Source organism: Drosophila innubila (assembly GCF_004354385.1).
Source record: "Drosophila innubila isolate TH190305 chromosome 3R unlocalized genomic scaffold, UK_Dinn_1.0 2_E_3R, whole genome shotgun sequence".
Lineage (NCBI taxonomy): Eukaryota > Metazoa > Arthropoda > Insecta > Diptera > Drosophilidae > Drosophila > Drosophila innubila.
Genome location: NW_022995380.1, coordinates 5,665,961 through 5,682,336, shown reverse-complemented (window position 1 = coordinate 5,682,336; position 16,376 = coordinate 5,665,961). Strand labels below are relative to the sequence as shown.

General features: G+C 37.9%; 3 protein-coding genes across 3 annotated transcripts; 1 reads left to right on the top strand and 2 right to left on the bottom strand.

Moving 5' to 3' along the window:
* Nucleotides 1-1,439: 1,439 nt before the first annotated feature.
* LOC117792363 lies at nucleotides 1,440-7,235 on the bottom strand. Its single transcript, XM_034632473.1, has 8 exons — nucleotides 6,941-7,235; nucleotides 5,947-6,463; nucleotides 5,228-5,885; nucleotides 5,007-5,167; nucleotides 3,892-4,103; nucleotides 2,502-3,018; nucleotides 1,782-2,439; nucleotides 1,440-1,721 (listed from the first exon to the last, which is right to left on the bottom strand). The coding sequence occupies exons 1-8, from the start codon at nucleotides 7,141-7,143 to the stop codon at nucleotides 1,555-1,557; spliced, it is 3,093 nt and encodes a 1,030-aa protein (XP_034488364.1). The 5' UTR covers nucleotides 7,144-7,235; the 3' UTR covers nucleotides 1,440-1,554.
* Nucleotides 7,236-8,095: 860 nt separating this feature from the next.
* Nucleotides 8,096-9,892, bottom strand: LOC117792362 (probable cytochrome P450 9f2). Its single transcript, XM_034632472.1, has 4 exons — nucleotides 9,687-9,892; nucleotides 9,065-9,569; nucleotides 8,327-8,987; nucleotides 8,096-8,271 (listed from the first exon to the last, which is right to left on the bottom strand). The coding sequence occupies exons 1-4, from the start codon at nucleotides 9,890-9,892 to the stop codon at nucleotides 8,096-8,098; spliced, it is 1,548 nt and encodes a 515-aa protein (XP_034488363.1).
* A 4,696-nt stretch (nucleotides 9,893-14,588) lies between these two features.
* LOC117791624 (transcription factor Sp5) lies at nucleotides 14,589-15,632 on the top strand. Its single transcript, XM_034631432.1, has 2 exons — nucleotides 14,589-15,243; nucleotides 15,314-15,632. Exons 1-2 carry the CDS (start codon nucleotides 14,589-14,591, stop codon nucleotides 15,550-15,552), a joined length of 894 nt encoding a protein of 297 aa, XP_034487323.1. The 3' UTR covers nucleotides 15,553-15,632.
* The last annotated feature ends 744 nt before the right edge of the window (nucleotides 15,633-16,376 follow it).

The following is a 16,376-nucleotide window of genomic DNA, read 5'->3' as shown; positions in this document are numbered from 1 at the left end:
CCGCATAGGTATTCAAATTTGAAAAACGCCGCAGGACATGCACACAAGGATCATTGGAATGGACACACATTGGTCAGTCGTATTGCATTTTGAATGAACTGCATTACAAGCGGATTATTGGATTTGAGGTTAAGTGCATTTTCAGTGATTGCAACTGTAACGAAATTGAAATTTCTAGAGGATTTTCACAACTGTTTTGACTTTCTGCAAATGCGTTGTCAATGTCCTAAGCTGATGGCGACAAAAAACGCGAACAAAACGCGCGCGGTAGGCGGGGCGACACACACGAACGCCATTGCTAACGCTAACAGACAGGGCAGCTGCTCACGCACACTCACACACAGAAACACATTCAGAGAGAGGGCAAAAGAGAGAGACAGAGAGAGAGACGTCGCACTCAGCTGCCTGTGGCATGCCCCAAAAGGAGCGAGAAGCGTGCGTTTTAGTGGGAAAACTAAACGGGCATTGATCATGTTTGGAGTGGATGCGACTTAAACGCGCGTGTTGACTGTCGCCTGCCATTGTCCAAGGGCGCAGGAGGACGGACTGCCTGTAGCAAACAGCCGGAGACGTGGATGGGGACGGGGACGAGGACGAGGACGGTGGTAGTTGCTCTTTGTGTGCCTTTTAATGGACCAACGGCCGCCGCGGTTTTTGTGGCGTTGTGTCACGGGGTAAATATTAATCGATATCTGCGTTGAGTATACATATCTATGTCTTTGTGTGTGTTTATGTGGTTATAGTGTCCTTTTGTTGACTGCCTTAGGGCAGCAGAACCCTTGTGTCACTGTGTGTCCTGCTTACACTAAAATGAGCAACATCCTCGCTCTATACTCGTACCTTGGCGCGTTTGTCGCTCGAATTAGTCGAGTGCATTCACTTGAAAAACTTATTTGATTTATGTCTTCGCGTTAAAGTGCGGTTTTCCATTCAGTCCACCATTCACACCCATAACATGGCCACAGTTCATCCAAGTATCCAGCTGCTTTCGCAACGCCCAGAAAAGCGCCTTTTGCCTCACTGTGCCTCACTGTGCCTCACTGTGCCTCTCGTTCTACCCGCGACAGGGGCTTTGAATTCGTATAATTAATTTTTGTGAAATTAAATGATTTAGGAACTGTGATGGCTTATATCCGGCAGTTAAATATGTAAATATTACCTATAACTTAATATTGTTTTTTATCGCTCCAAATTTACAATCACCAATATTTTTAAAACAGCCGTGCGAAATAAAAACTAAAATAATAATAAATAATTTTAATATTTAAAACAATTAGCTGTCAAGTCGAAATATGTGTAATCTATTTTGTTTATAGCATAAATATACTACTGCTTGGGTTTATCGTATATTCCAATACTCATTAGCATTATACCAATGTAAGTAAATATAAAGGCATCTGTCTCTTGAAATAGGGTCTAGTGAAAACCAATTTCTACTATTAAAGCTGTTGGAATCTGCGGTTATATATTTCATAAAACTAAAGAGTAAATAAATAAAAACAAGTTTAACATTTTTTGTATGCATATAAAAATATATAAGGCAACTTGTTCGATTTAATTGCGTGGAATAAGTTTTAGCCAAAATCCATTTTTGGGCTTTAATTGAAAGCCTGAGGAGCTAAGAACCAAGGGAATTGTGCTCTTCTTAGAAGGTGCAATACGGAAGTCACGCAGCAAGTAATATAAGACAGCCTTTGCCTCAAGCAAAACGAAACGAGATCCTGTAGAGAAATTAAAGGAGCTAGAACTTTTTGCCACATGCCACAACATGATACACTTACCTATGCAATTGCGTTGACCTAGGCCAAAAGGATAATATGTAAATGGCTGGATTTTATCCTTATTCTCATCGCTAAAACGATCGGGATCGAACTTCTCGGGGTTCTCAAAGTATTTGGGATCGCGATGGAATCCACAAGTAGGAAGCCAAACGGCTTCGCCTTTCTTGATTTCAACATTTTTCCCATCTACTACATAGGTAATATCCTTGTTACATTCCCGATCCACGGCGACTGCTGCAGGCCATTTTCGGAGCACCTCCGATACGACCTGATCCATGTACTTCATGCCCATGAGAGCTTCGTAAGTCAGTTGGCCACCCTCCAGGTCGCTGTTCACCTGGGCCACCTCCTCGTAGAGTCTTTTTTGCACATCCTCATTCTCCATGAGCTCATGAGCGGTAAAGCACATAAGCACCGCAGATGTCTCAAATCCAGCGAAGAAAAAGACAAAGCATTGAGCAACAATATCACGATCGCTCCAATTGCGGATTGTTCCTGCCTTGGTCTTATCAGTCTGAATCATGCCACTCGCCTCCATCAACATGTTAATCATGTCAGGTCTCACAATGTTGTTCTCCTGACGATACTTCATCGCATCCAGGACAAGCCGCACAAAGTAATCTGTACTTTTTTTATCGAAGAGCGAAAGTCTGAGAAACTGAATAGGAAAGAATAAAAGACATTATAATTATTGAAGATAACTAAAAAGGCAATTATTACCTTAAAAAGACTCTTCGAGCTCGTAAATAAAAAGAATTTAAGGTTCATCCATGCCGTAAAATCTGTCATCTGCTTGCCAGACATATAGAAGGTATTCTCTCGTTCCTTGAACGAGTTCACCTGAAGGCCAAAGGCCGTGGATGCAATCACATCATTGGTGAATCGCGTGGAATAGTCCTTCATGTCCAACTCAAATCCATCCTTCGAAGTCTGATCTCGTTTCAAGCATTGCACCGCCTCATTGGCCACCAAATCCATCAGTTGGAACATCTGACGCATTTTGCTGCCCGTGAAGGCAGGACTCAGAGTGCTCCGCATATCCTTCCAGCGTGCATCTCGCATAGAGAACAGGGAGCTTCCAAACAGATTGTTCATATCATGCTGATCTTCATTATCAACTCCAAAAATATTACGATGATTCACAAAATGATCAAAATCCTTAATCGTTATCTGTTTCAGCAATTCGGGATCCCTGATCATCAGCAGCGGTGTCCGATTCTCAAAGATACCGTAAACCCTGTGAAAAAGTACATAAGTAATCTAAGTTTTTGAAGTGACACTGACCGATTAGTGAAGTTCTTTAAAAAGACCTCCAGTTTTTATGGCGACAACCAATATACATATGATATCAGTCTTATCAAGGCCACTGCACGTACGTTATCTAAACAATATATTAGATTATAATTGTTGTCCGCCGCAAACAAAGAAAATATGTATTTTGCTTTTGTCGATACAGATGTGATTTTTATAACTTTATCAAAATATGATAATTTTATTATAATTCATCCAGAACTTAATTACAAAAATTAATCCTTGCATAACCTTATATATGTATATATATTTTTACGTTAATTATAAAATTTCAATTATGTACAATCAAATGTATATTTTTTTAAATATCTAATTCGAGGTAAAAATTCTTTTTAATAAACTTTTTTTACCCTGCTCTGTTTATACAAGAGTATTAAATAATCGGCTTCCCAATTAAGCCTATCGTTTTAGTAAAGAGATAAACAATGTATTATGAAATTTAGTCAAGTGTTAAGTAAACTGGTTTATTTGATAACTAACTACACAATTAATAAAGCGTTGACTGCTATAAATAGTTTTTTTTTATTTTAATGAATTTATATAGAATTACAGATGCCGTCGGTCCCAGAATAAATACTATAATTTTACGCTGTCTGAATACAAACATATTCAATCACAACAGTCTGAGGCCGCGCCCAAATTTAGAGCTTCAAAACAAATGTTTGTGTGTATCGAAATGACATAAGTACATATCCATATGTACATGTATATACCTAAACACATCATCTATTAAGATGTAATTAAGCATCGTGTGGGCTTGACCTTTGGAAGTCACCGCATCGCTATCTAGTTTACTCACTTGCTATTGCTTTGATTGTACAACTCAACAATCAGATCGAACATTGATTTTTTACGCAGAACCATCTTCCACATGCTTCCCAAAAACGGAACTGGCTTATGATAATCAATTCCACGATCCTTGAAGAAATTAAAGTTGGCAGTGGACCAGCAATAGGCCAGAAGCCACAACACAACGAAGATCGCAAGAAATTCCCACAGCATAACGAGAATTTAACGATTTAACCGCACACAAAGTAAAAACAATAACGATCCGCACGCTCTGAGCGTGCTGAACTCAACTAATTGAAACCCAAACGAGCGTGTGAATATAAAGCTTCGTTTAGCTGGTCGAAAGCTTTATTGCAGAGCTTTGACTTTCGCAAGACAATTATGAAATTGCGTATGTGGTTGAAAACACAAACAAACCACTTACTAAAGCTACCGGCAAACGCATCTAAAAATAAAACTGATAGAGGTTAACAATGAACTTGACTGCAATTTCAACACAATGAGCGAGTAAAGCTTATGAGCTGAATTAAGTTCCACCGAATAAGAACAATATTTTGAGTGAAGTTCAATTATAATAAAACTCGATAGTTTAATTGGACATAGTATATACAATAACTTTTTACTTTTGTAAATTAGACATAGCTAAACCTTAAAATTCTTTAATTACATAACAAGTGAATTATTTTATTTTTAAAAATATATATTTTATGATAGTTTGTGGAATAAATATTGATGTTGCGAAAATGTATGGTATCATTCTTATTGATAAAATGTATTAAATATAGAATTTAATAATATTACAGCCTTATTCACATATCAGTAATTACAACGGGAGCGAAGCCACGACTTGTTTTATTAATTTTATGTTTATTGTTTGACTAATTTATTCATTCATTCTTTCATTTCATTCTCTTAAATATATGCGGATATCCATCCCTAAGCAGATTTTCTTATAAGTAGAAAATCTATTTAACAAGATAAGCAATATATAAATAATTTTTAAAAAAATTTCAAATTGATTCAATTTTGACATAGAGGTTTTTTTCTCTAGGAAACATAACTTTTCTCTGTTTTACTTTTTAAATTTCATTCTATGCTTATTTTTTAAACATGTTAGTTTAAATTTCTTGGAATAAGCTTTAGCCAAAAACCATTTCTGGGCTTTATATGAAAGCCATTAGTGCTAAGGACCATTGGAATTGTGCTCTTCTTAGAAGGTGCAATACGGAAGTCACGCAGCAAGTAATATAAGACAGCCTTTGCCTCGAGCAAAACGAAACGAGATCCTGTAGAGAAATTAAAGGAGTTAGAGCAGTTTTCCACATGCCACAACATGATACACTTACCTATGCAATTGCGTTGACCGAGGCCAAAAGGATAATATGTAAATGGTTGGATTTTATCCTTATTCTCATCGCTAAAACGTTCGGGATCAAACTTCTCAGGGTTTTCAAAATATTTTGGATCACGATGGAATCCACAAGTGGGAAGCCAAACGGCTTCGCCTTTCTTGATGTCAACATTTTTCCCATCTACCACATAGGTAATATCCTTGTTGCACTCTCGATCTACGACGATTGCGGCAGGCCACTTTCGGAGCACCTCCGAAACGACCTGATCCATGTACTTCATGCCCATGAGAGCTTCGTATGTCAGCTGCCCACCGTTCAGATCCATGTTCACCTCTGTCACCTCCTCGTAGAGTCTTTTTTGCACATCCACATTCTCCATTAGCTCCTGAGCGGTGAAGCACGTAAGCCACGCAGATGTCTCAAATCCGGAAAAGAAAAAGGTAAAGCATTGCGACACAATATCAAAATCAGTCCAATTGCGGATTGTTCGTGACTTGGTCTTATCAGTCTGAATCATGCCACTCGCCTCCATCAGCATGTTAATCATGTCAGGTCTCACAATGTTGTTCTCCTGACGATACTTCATCGCATCCAGGACAAGCCGCACAAAGTAATCTGTACTTTTCTTATCAAAGAGCGAAAGTCTGAGAAACTGAATAGGAAGAATAAAAGACATTATAATTATTGAAGATAACTAAAAAGGCAATTATTACCTTAAAAAGACTCTTCGAGCTCGTGAATAAAAAGAACTTAAAGTTCGTCCACGCCGAAAAATCTGTCATCTGCTTGCCAGACATATAGAAGGTATTCTCTCTCTCCTTGAACGAGTTCACCTGCAGGCCAAAGGCTGTGGAGGCAATTACATCATTGGTGAATCGCGTGGAGTAGTCCTTCATGTCCAACTCAAATCCATCCTGCGAAGACTGATCTCGTTTCAAGCATTGCACCGCCTCATTGGCCACCAAATCCATCAGCTGAAACATCTGACGCATCTTGCTGCCCGTGAAGGCAGGACTTAATGTGCTCCGCATATCCTTCCAGCGTGCATCCCGCAAAAAGAACAGGGAGCTTCCCAACAGATTGTTCATACAATGATGATCATCATTATCAACACCAAACAAATTACAATGATTCACAAAATGATCAAAATCCTTAATCGTTATCTGTTTCAGCAATTCGGGATCCCTGATCATCAGCAGTGGTGTTCGTAGCTCAAAGATACCGTAAACCCTGCGAAAAGTTAGGTAAATAATATCAGTTCAAAGCCAAACAAAGAAAATATTTATCTTTAATATGTCGATTTTTATTTTTACCCTCGATACTAATGTGATCATTATAGCTTTATCGTAATATACTGCTTCTTTTATAATTTATTCTGAACTAAGTCAGAAAAGATTTTAGTTTACTCTAACTATGTATTATGTATGTTTTAAAAGACATTTTTAAATTCGTAAAACAAATGCAAGTACATATTATATACATATACACAAACATTATACTTATTATCAAAATACCAAATGAATACAAACATTTTCCATCGCATGCACCCAATATAAGACTTCAAAACAATTGTTTGTGTATATTGAAATGACATAAGTACATATTTGTACCTAAATATATCCATTTATATATGTAGCTATGTATCTTATGGGCTTAACCTTTACACGAATAATACGCAGTAAATGAATTGCTATCTAGTTTACTTACTTGCTATTGCTTTGATTGTACAACTCAACGATCAGATCGAACATTGATTTTTTACGCAGAAATATCTTCCACATGCTTCCCACAAAGGGATATGGTTTTTGATAATCAATTCCACGATCCTTGAAGAAATTATAGTTGGCTGTGGACCAGCGATAGGCCAGAAGCCACAACACAACGAAGATCGCAAGAAATTCCCACAGCATAACGAGAATTTAACGATTTAACCGCACACAAAGTAAATACAATAACGATCCGCACGCTCTGAGCGTGCTGAACTCAACTAATTGAAACCCAAACGAGCGTGTGAATATAAAGCTTCGTTTAGTTGGTCGAAATCTTAATTGAAGAGCTTCGACGGGAGCGAAGCCACGGCAGTCTGACTTATCGTAATTATGTTCATTGTTTGACTCATTTTCATTCTCTTAAATATAAGCGGAGTTACATTCTTAAGCAGATTATCTTATTAGTAGATGCTACAATTAAATCTATATAATTTTTACAAAGAGTCTTTTATAGAGAAAGAATAGCTGGAGAAACATATGTAGGTATATAAACTTTTCTACGTTTATTTCCTATTATGCATATTTATAACGGGGAGAAGGAGGCATCTCCGACCCTATAAAGTATATATATTCTTGATCAGCGTCAATAGCCGAGTCGATATAGCCAAGTCCATCTGTCTGTATGAACAAAAGGATCTCAGAGACTATAAGAGGTAGAGCATCCAAATTTGGCACACAGATTTCTATATACCCAACTCAGATCAAGTTTGTTTCAAATTTAAGCCACGCCCCCCTCCACCCCCATAAATCGCAAAAAACTGTTCGTTCGTCTGTATTAACAATGGGATCTCAGAGACTATAATAGATAGAGTAACCAAATTTGGCACACAGATTTCTATATACCCCACTCAGATCAAGTTTCTTAACGTTAACTTTTAATATTATCATCTCACTTAACCGCAACAAGATCGGACAAGTAGAATGGGAGTATTAGCTAACCAAAGTTATGAATAAAGTTATTATTTCGATACAATCACCTAAAAGTATTCAGTAGTTTTTATTAGGTAGTAATATATTTAAAGCATTAAATAAGTAACGGATATCATATGGTCGGGATCTCGACTATATCCTTTCCACTTGTTTTAAGATATATTTAAAAGTTTTTATTGCGTGGAATAAGTTTTAGCCAGAAACCATTTTTGGGCTTCATCTGAAAGCCATTGGGGTTAAGGACCATTGGTATTGTGCTCTTCTTAGAAGCTACAATACGGAAATCGCGCAGCAAATAATATATGACAGCTTTTGCCTCAATCAAAGCAAATCGAGAAGCTACAAATAAATTAAAGAAGATCAGTTACTGAAGTTTGTTACATGCCATACTTACCTATGCAACTGCGTGGACCTGCTCCGAAAGGAAAATATGTAAATGGCTGGATATTATCCTTATTCTCATCACTAAAACGTTCGGGATCGAACTTCTCAGGATTTTTAAAATATTTGGGATCTCGATGAAAACCACTGACGGGAAACCAAATGACTTCGCCCTTCTTGATCTCAACGTTTTTGCCATCTACTACATAGGTAATGTCCTTGTTGCACTCTCGATCAATGGCAACTGCTGCAGGCCATTTTCGAAGCACCTCCGATACGACCTGATCCATGTACTTCATGCCCATGAGAGCATCGTATGTCAGCTGGCCACCCTCCAGGTCGCTGTTCACCTGGTCCACCTCCTCATAAAGTTTTTTCTGCACATCCTCGTTCTCCATGAGCTCATGAGCGGTAAAGCACATGAGCACCGCAGAATTCTCAAATCCGGCAAAGAAAAATATAAAGCATTGAGCCACAATTTCACTAGTATTCCAGTTGCGAATAATTCCTGACTTGGTCTTATCAGTCTGAATCATGCCACTCGCCTCCATCAACATGTTAATCATGTCTTGCTTCACAATGTTGTTCTCCTGTCGATACTTCATCGCATTCATGACAAGACGCACAAAGTAATCTGTGCTTTTCTTATCAAAGAGCGTCAACCCGAAAACTTTCTGAAGGAAATAAGGGTTAATAAAAATTGTTTGGAATATCCAGTAGAATAAAAGTGGATTCTCACCCTATAAAGCACTTTTGATCTGGTGAATAAAAAAAACTTGATGTTCTGCAAAATGGTAAGCTCGGTCAACTTCTTACCGAGCATAAAGAAGATATTTTTTCGAACTTTGAACGAGTTCACCTGAAGGCCAAATACCGTGGACGCAATAACATCGTTGGTGAACCGCGTGAAATAGTCCTTAATGTCCACCTCGAATCCATCCTTCGAATACTGATCACTTTTCAAGCACTGCAATGAATCATTGGCCACTAGATCCATTAGTTGAAACATCTGACGCATTTTGGAACACGTGAAGGCAGGACTCAGTGTGCTCCGCATGTCCTTCCAACGAGTATCACGCATGGAAAATAGGGAACTGCCAAACATATTGTCCATATCATGAGGATCGTCATTATCAGCGCCAAATATATTCCAATGATTCATAAAATGATCAAAATCCTTAATCGTTATTTTCTTGATCAATTCCGGATCTCTAATCATCAGTATCGGTGTCCGTTGCTCAAAAATGCCGTAAACCCTGTGAATAAGTAAGTAAATAATCTATATTTAAAGTGACAGTAACGATATGGGTAGTATACGCGGAAATATTACATAGTACCCGATGCACTAACAATATCACTTAATCTTCACTCACTTGCTATTGCTTTGGTTGTACAATTCAATGGTGAGATCAAACATTGATTTTTGAAGCAGAATCATCTTCCACATACTTCCCAGAAAGGGATATGGTTTATGATGATCAATTCCACGATCCTTGAAGAAATTATAGTTGGCAGTGGACCAGCGATAGACCAGAAGCAAAATCAAAAAGAATATTGCAAGATAATCCTCCCACCGCATATTACTAATTTTACTTTAAAACTGCTTCCAAATTAAACTGTAGTTTACGCTTCACAACGATCTAGTCTTACTGAACACGCCTTACTGAGTCCCATCGCTTTTATGCGCAACATTGATCTACATATAAACAAGATTAAATGTTTTCGTCGAGAGTGCAGTACTACACTGAAAACAAAACTAACTTCTAAAATCAAGAACATTCATATTAAAAATTTTGTTCTTAAAAAAAAGATTATTTTAAAACCAAATTACTAAAATTAAAAGTATTAATCTAAAAAATCTCAAACCACCATTTGTTTGACACGAAATAGTACATATTCATACTTCCTAAAAATTTAAGACTTTTTTCTTATATTAAGATTTAACGATTTTTTAGAGTAATAATCTTAGTTTTATTAATTTGGTCTTAAAAAAATCTTATTTTAAGAACAAAATATTTAAGATAAATGCTCTTGATTTTAGAAGTTGGTCTTTTTTTTCAGTGTATGTACAGCTAACTAGTGTACACTTAGCAGAAGGTTTAATAATGCGTATTCAGGTTAACAATAAAGTGGATTGCTTAAATTAGATACCTATTTAGCAAAGTTTATTAGCAATTACATTAGTTTTTTTTAATATACATACTCGTAGTAGATATATTTAATAAAATTTCACTCAAAACTCATTTGAAGTGACACTTTTATATTATTCTCTCTATTAATTAGATCTCTATACTGTATGAACTTGCTAAATATTTAAAATAAGTTAAATACAAAAATGTGAACTGAAAGAATTCCACGTTACATAACGTTATAGCCTATAAATGAAAATTGTGAACAATTCAGATTGATTAAATAGTAAGCAAAATAAAGATAGGTCAGTTTTTGGTTGATAGACTTGAGTTTCTAAACTTTTAATTTTGATAAAGACTTGCTAAGCAACAAAAACAGCGATTTCTTTTGATAAAATGGAAAGCCAGGCAGAATAAATGTGTATGTATGTATATAAGGCTGATTAAATTTATATTTATATATTTGATAAATAAAGAATTTAAAACATTAAACAATTTTTAAATAACTTTTAGTGTGAATGTATAACAAACATGAAAAATAAATATTATTAATTGCGTGGAATGAGTTTTAGCCAGAAACCATTTTCGGGCTTCAATTGAAAGAAGCAGGCGCTGAGGAAATTTTGCTCTTTTGTAGAAGAATAGCAAATTGAGAACCTACAAGGAAATTAAAGGAGCACAGTTATAGAAGATTGTCAAATGCCACAATACCCTGCACCAACGAAGATCGCAAGAAATTCCCACAGCATAACGAGCGTACAGAACTCAATTAATTTAAATCTACACCAGCGTGTCACTTTATAAAATACTTTTATTTCGATGGTCGAAAGCTTAAGTGCTGAGCTTTGACTTTGTAAGCACAAGTAAACGCATCTAAAATAAAGCTTATAAGACTTGACAGTCAACTCGACTGGAATTACAACAGAAGAAGTAATTTATGTTTGAACAAATAAGATACATTTTTGGGTAAAATGTAATAATCATGATTTTTTCCATTATTTGTATCATACGTAGTATACATACAAAAATTTACCCGTTAGGTATTTTAAGCAGAAAGATGTCAATACGCAAGTAAAGTAAAAAGTTTTTGAAACTAGTTAAATAGAATTGAAATTTTTATATTTTAAAGTTTACTTTTAATACACATTGGTTTATTGTTTACTTCTAGTATTTAAATATTTTTAATATAATTAAAAAAACATGCCTAGGCAATATGTTCTATTAATTTATTTTTATAAAGATTATGTAAGATTACCTTCACAACGTACAGCACCCTTAGTAAAACAACTTTTAAAAACAGAGTGCGAATAACTTAAGTTGATTCAATAATGAATTATGATAGTTATTTTGCAGACTAAATACATATAAACTTTATATTATATACATTAATTAGATTCGACTTGCAGATTAAAAATATTCGCTTTCAAACTAAATTATATCGCATTTTGTTTGTGAGTAAATTTAAGATTATTGTAGGAAAAGTGATTTAAAATATTTTCAATATACTGCAGATATTGATAATATTATATTAATACTGATTAGTTTTTTTTTTATATAAATTAAAAGAGCATGTATTGGAATACTTTTAAGTGTTAATAAGGGCATTAATTGTTGGCTACTTGTGTGTTGAATTTGACAAAGTTCCTCTGAACTGAACATGTTATCCAGAGATACTGATACTGGTGCTGCTTAAGCCTACCGCTACGTCATTAGAAACAAAAGGGAAATCATTAGGTTTAAGTGCAACTGCTTTGTTCTCGCAACGGTAATGAGTGCAACGGGTGCATTGGATTCGGCTGCTTTGGGTTACGTTACGGGTTAGGTAGGGCTTTAGGGCTGCGCCTGTAGGTGGTTTTAGTACCTACCATAAATCGACAATGCGCCAAAGAGATTCATTCACAGCAGCAGTAGAGAAACGAACTCATTCATAAATGCGTTTTTGCCTGAAAATCAGGCCAGAATCTCCGGTTAATCAGGTAGTTGTAGGAGGTGGGTTGCCAGGCGCAGCGGGGTCATAAAATCCATGAGCTTATTTGCGTAGGCTGGCACTTAGGCTTGCAGCCGTCTGATACCGGGGCTTGGGACTTTCCCCGCTTGTTTGTCAAATAATGAGCATAGGATTTTCCACCCATTCCCAGCAGCTCCGACATCATCCTTATCGCTGGTGTCGGTGTCATAAAGTAGCACCTACCTAACACAATGCAATGCTCATAAATGGTCAAAAAATGCTATAAAGTAATTAAAAATAGCAAATTGCCAGCCGGTAAAAGAATTTCATTCATGGAATGTCTGGAATACTTTCATACAAATCTTATGCTTATACCTGAATAATAATTAGAACAAATATTGCGGCATATAACAATAAGGATATAAGAATGTGGCGTCATATCGATACTTTGATTAATGAGGAAATTTCAGCAACTGACATGAGATCTTTTCCTGATTGCAGCACATGTTGCACATGGAGAGAAGTTGCACGGCGCCTCATTAGATGGCGACGATGTGGTTAGGGGAAAAACACATCCTAACCAAACTACAGCGGCAACTTATGCTAACGTGTTTATCGCCATGCCAAAGACAGATAAGCTAAGCATAACTCCGAAGAATTGCTGAGTATTGGACAAGATTAGCTTGCTGCTCACAGATCCGCTATAGCGCGTATAGATCAAGATACATCCGGCTCTCGCTTAATCACGAGATGTTCAGTTCTTTGAGTGATTATTATATGTGGTATTGATCACTTGAAGTAATGGTCTAGGTGTGATTTTTATAGATCTCATAGTAACAGGATTAAGCACTGATTAATGGTAGATTAAAGAGGGGCTTGGATTTCTTTAGGCCAGCCAGTAACGACGAATTTAGCTTTCTAGATAGATTTGGCTTATCAACTAGATAAGCACGCTGTGACAATCTTTACCTATAAACCAGGCTGTCTTTATGGATATAAACTATAAGTATCTTTAGTCAGCCAACTCAAAACAGATCGTCTTTGGCAATTATCTCTTGGTGTATCCAACTCAAGATTTATCTGGCAATTGTCTTGGGGCAAACGCCTTTCTCTGCCCTAAAGTAGCCAACAATTTATCCGTGTCATCCCCCGGAGCATCCCGGCGATAAACTTAAACCAACTGTACCATTTTACATGCTCAAACCTTAGCTCAAACCCCAAAAGAATGCGCTGTGAATATCGAAGGCACATACTATATACTCCACTCTGGCTATATATACTTGCTTGATACACATTTTGCATATTTAAAGCCCACTGCGTGCAAAGACGCGACCAACCCCCAAAAAAAGAAAGAAGCACTTAATTCAATAATAAATTGCCACCAAAGAAGGGCAGAAGCTAACGCAAGCCCCTTGCTTTTACGGGCAAGCCCGGAACAACCCACAGATAACCAAGTTATAGCTTAACACACTGGCGGGGGGTTACCAGGCGAAGAGAAGGGGGGGTTAAGGGACGAGAAGCAAACCCAGTTGCGCCTTTGAGACAACAACTTTTATCAAATTGCGTATAAGGGGGTTTGTCGGTAGGTAAGCGTAAAATTCATAATCATGAATATTTCGCTTAAAGTTCCACCCTGTCGGGAGATACAAAAATATACATGTAGATATGTATGTGTATATGTATACATATCTAATAAATAGTGCTGGGAATACACACATTAAAAGCGAAAGTCAAGGAAGCTGCCATTTCAAGAGCCGATTAGATTTGTTGGCATGAATACACACACACACACACACGCATACCTTATATACCAGTCTGTATGTGTGAGTATCTGTGTGTGTGTGTGTTTGAGTCTGCGTGAGCGGCCATTGTTGTGCGGTGCGAAAAACAACCCTGAAGCGTGCCTCTCGCTCTCACAGACAGATAGGCAGCAAATCGATGAATGAAGCGGTCGACGTTTACCCAATGTATATTTATGTCTGTGTGTGTGTGTGTGTGTGTGCGTAGGTACGCCGCAGCTAGGTAGGCCTTTGGGCCAGGATCTTTTTTTTTCGTTCAATGAGGAAAATCTCTTTAAATTGTGCGCCGTTCGACTGAGAGAGTTCAGTTCGAGTTGAGATCTTGTAACGCACACGTCAAGTGTTCCGCCCAATAACGAATATTATTATTGTGTTTTATCTATAACTAATTCAACGAAAATGTCGACTATTAACTTGCATCCCCCGCAAACGTACTCGCGTCTTTTCCGTCCCTGGGATACGCAACGCCAAACGCCTGCGCCGCCCGCCAGGCCAGTGAAACGTGAACGTGAATCCGACACGGAAACCGCAGCAGCACCCGAGAGAGTGACCATCAAGACGGAGCTGCCCAGCAGCAGCAGTTGCTGCTATGGCCAGGAAAGCGATCGTGAATCTTCCTCGTCATCCTCCTCCTCCTCCTCGGCGAGCAGCAGCAGCAAATCCAGCTATGAGGATGGACTCAATAGCAGTTATACACGCACTTCCACTCCTCTGCTGGATGCGACGCCGCAGCCAGCATTTCCCGCATCCTCGGCTTTGACGCCACAACAGTTGTCCCCCCAACCCGCTCCCTACATGCCCGCCAGTGATTTGTACTATGCCGCCGCAGCAGCAGCCGCCGCCGCCGCCAGTACTCCGACCGCAGCTGCCTTTGGCATGGATCCCTTTACGCTGGGCCTGATGGAGCAGGAGTATGCACGCGTCATGGCTGAGGATGCACAGCTGAAGGCGCTCAACGCTCGCAAGCAGCGACCAAAGAAGTTCAAGTGCCCACATTGCGATGTGGCCTTCTCCAACAATGGCCAACTCAAGGGACACATTCGCATCCATACCGGTAAGTTAATCCTCGAGAGAAATCGTTAACATGCCTTACTAACAAATTTCCTCCTTTTCGATGCTTACAGGCGAGCGACCCTTCAAGTGCGACGTGGAAACCTGCGGCAAGACCTTTACACGTAACGAGGAACTAACCCGACACAAGCGCATCCACTCTGGACTCCGTCCGTATCCGTGCAGCGCCTGTGGCAAGAAGTTCGGACGCCGTGATCATCTCAAGAAGCACATGAAGACGCATATGCCGCAGGAACGTCAGCTGGGACCGGCCATCTTTATGCCCATGTATCCATATCTGTATGGATACTAAGTGAGGTGACCTTTGACCGCCACACAGCTAACCCAGCGATCTGTGAAGCGCTTGCACGCTACAAGCTACAAGCCCAACAACAACAACAACAACAACAATCCAATCAACAGCAATACTCAATGCCGGCCAATCAATCTTTATCTTAGAGCATCTACCTCAGGCGTACCTGGCGCAAACTGGCGCACAACAAATATACAAATACACACCTACACACAGTCTACCTCAGAGATATGCCGACGATATATGCAAATATTGAGCTATTTATTTTTTAATGAATATTTACACTTCCACTACGTGACAGGGTAGAAGTTACCCCAAACATGTGTAAATAAATCCATAAGTGATCCTTTCTCATATGCTAAGCGATTAAGAATGTTAAGCGAAACATACAAATAGTTATTTAAGAGATACTATTACGAGTTTAAAAAAAAATATTTTGTCACATTTTTTATACACTATACTAAAAGCGGTGAATAGCAATACAAAGATACGATTTACATATTAATATATATAGTTAAATATTCAGAGCTGTATTATACGATTTATGTTTACACAAAAATACACAAACAATATAAAACTAAAAAAAAAACAAGTATCTAGATTTATTTTTCATCTTTTAGAAAAATTTACTTTTCTTTTGAAACCGTTATTTATTCTTAAATTGAAAAAAAAATTGTTTGGTTTCACTCGCATTTAGTAAATGCCTGCAAATCGGTAATTTTCCAAGCATTTTCATTAATGACTCCTCACTTCCCATTAACCAGATCATTTAGCCAATTAGTCGAGTCATGCCGGAAAAATCAAAGGAAAATTTGCAGTTTGCT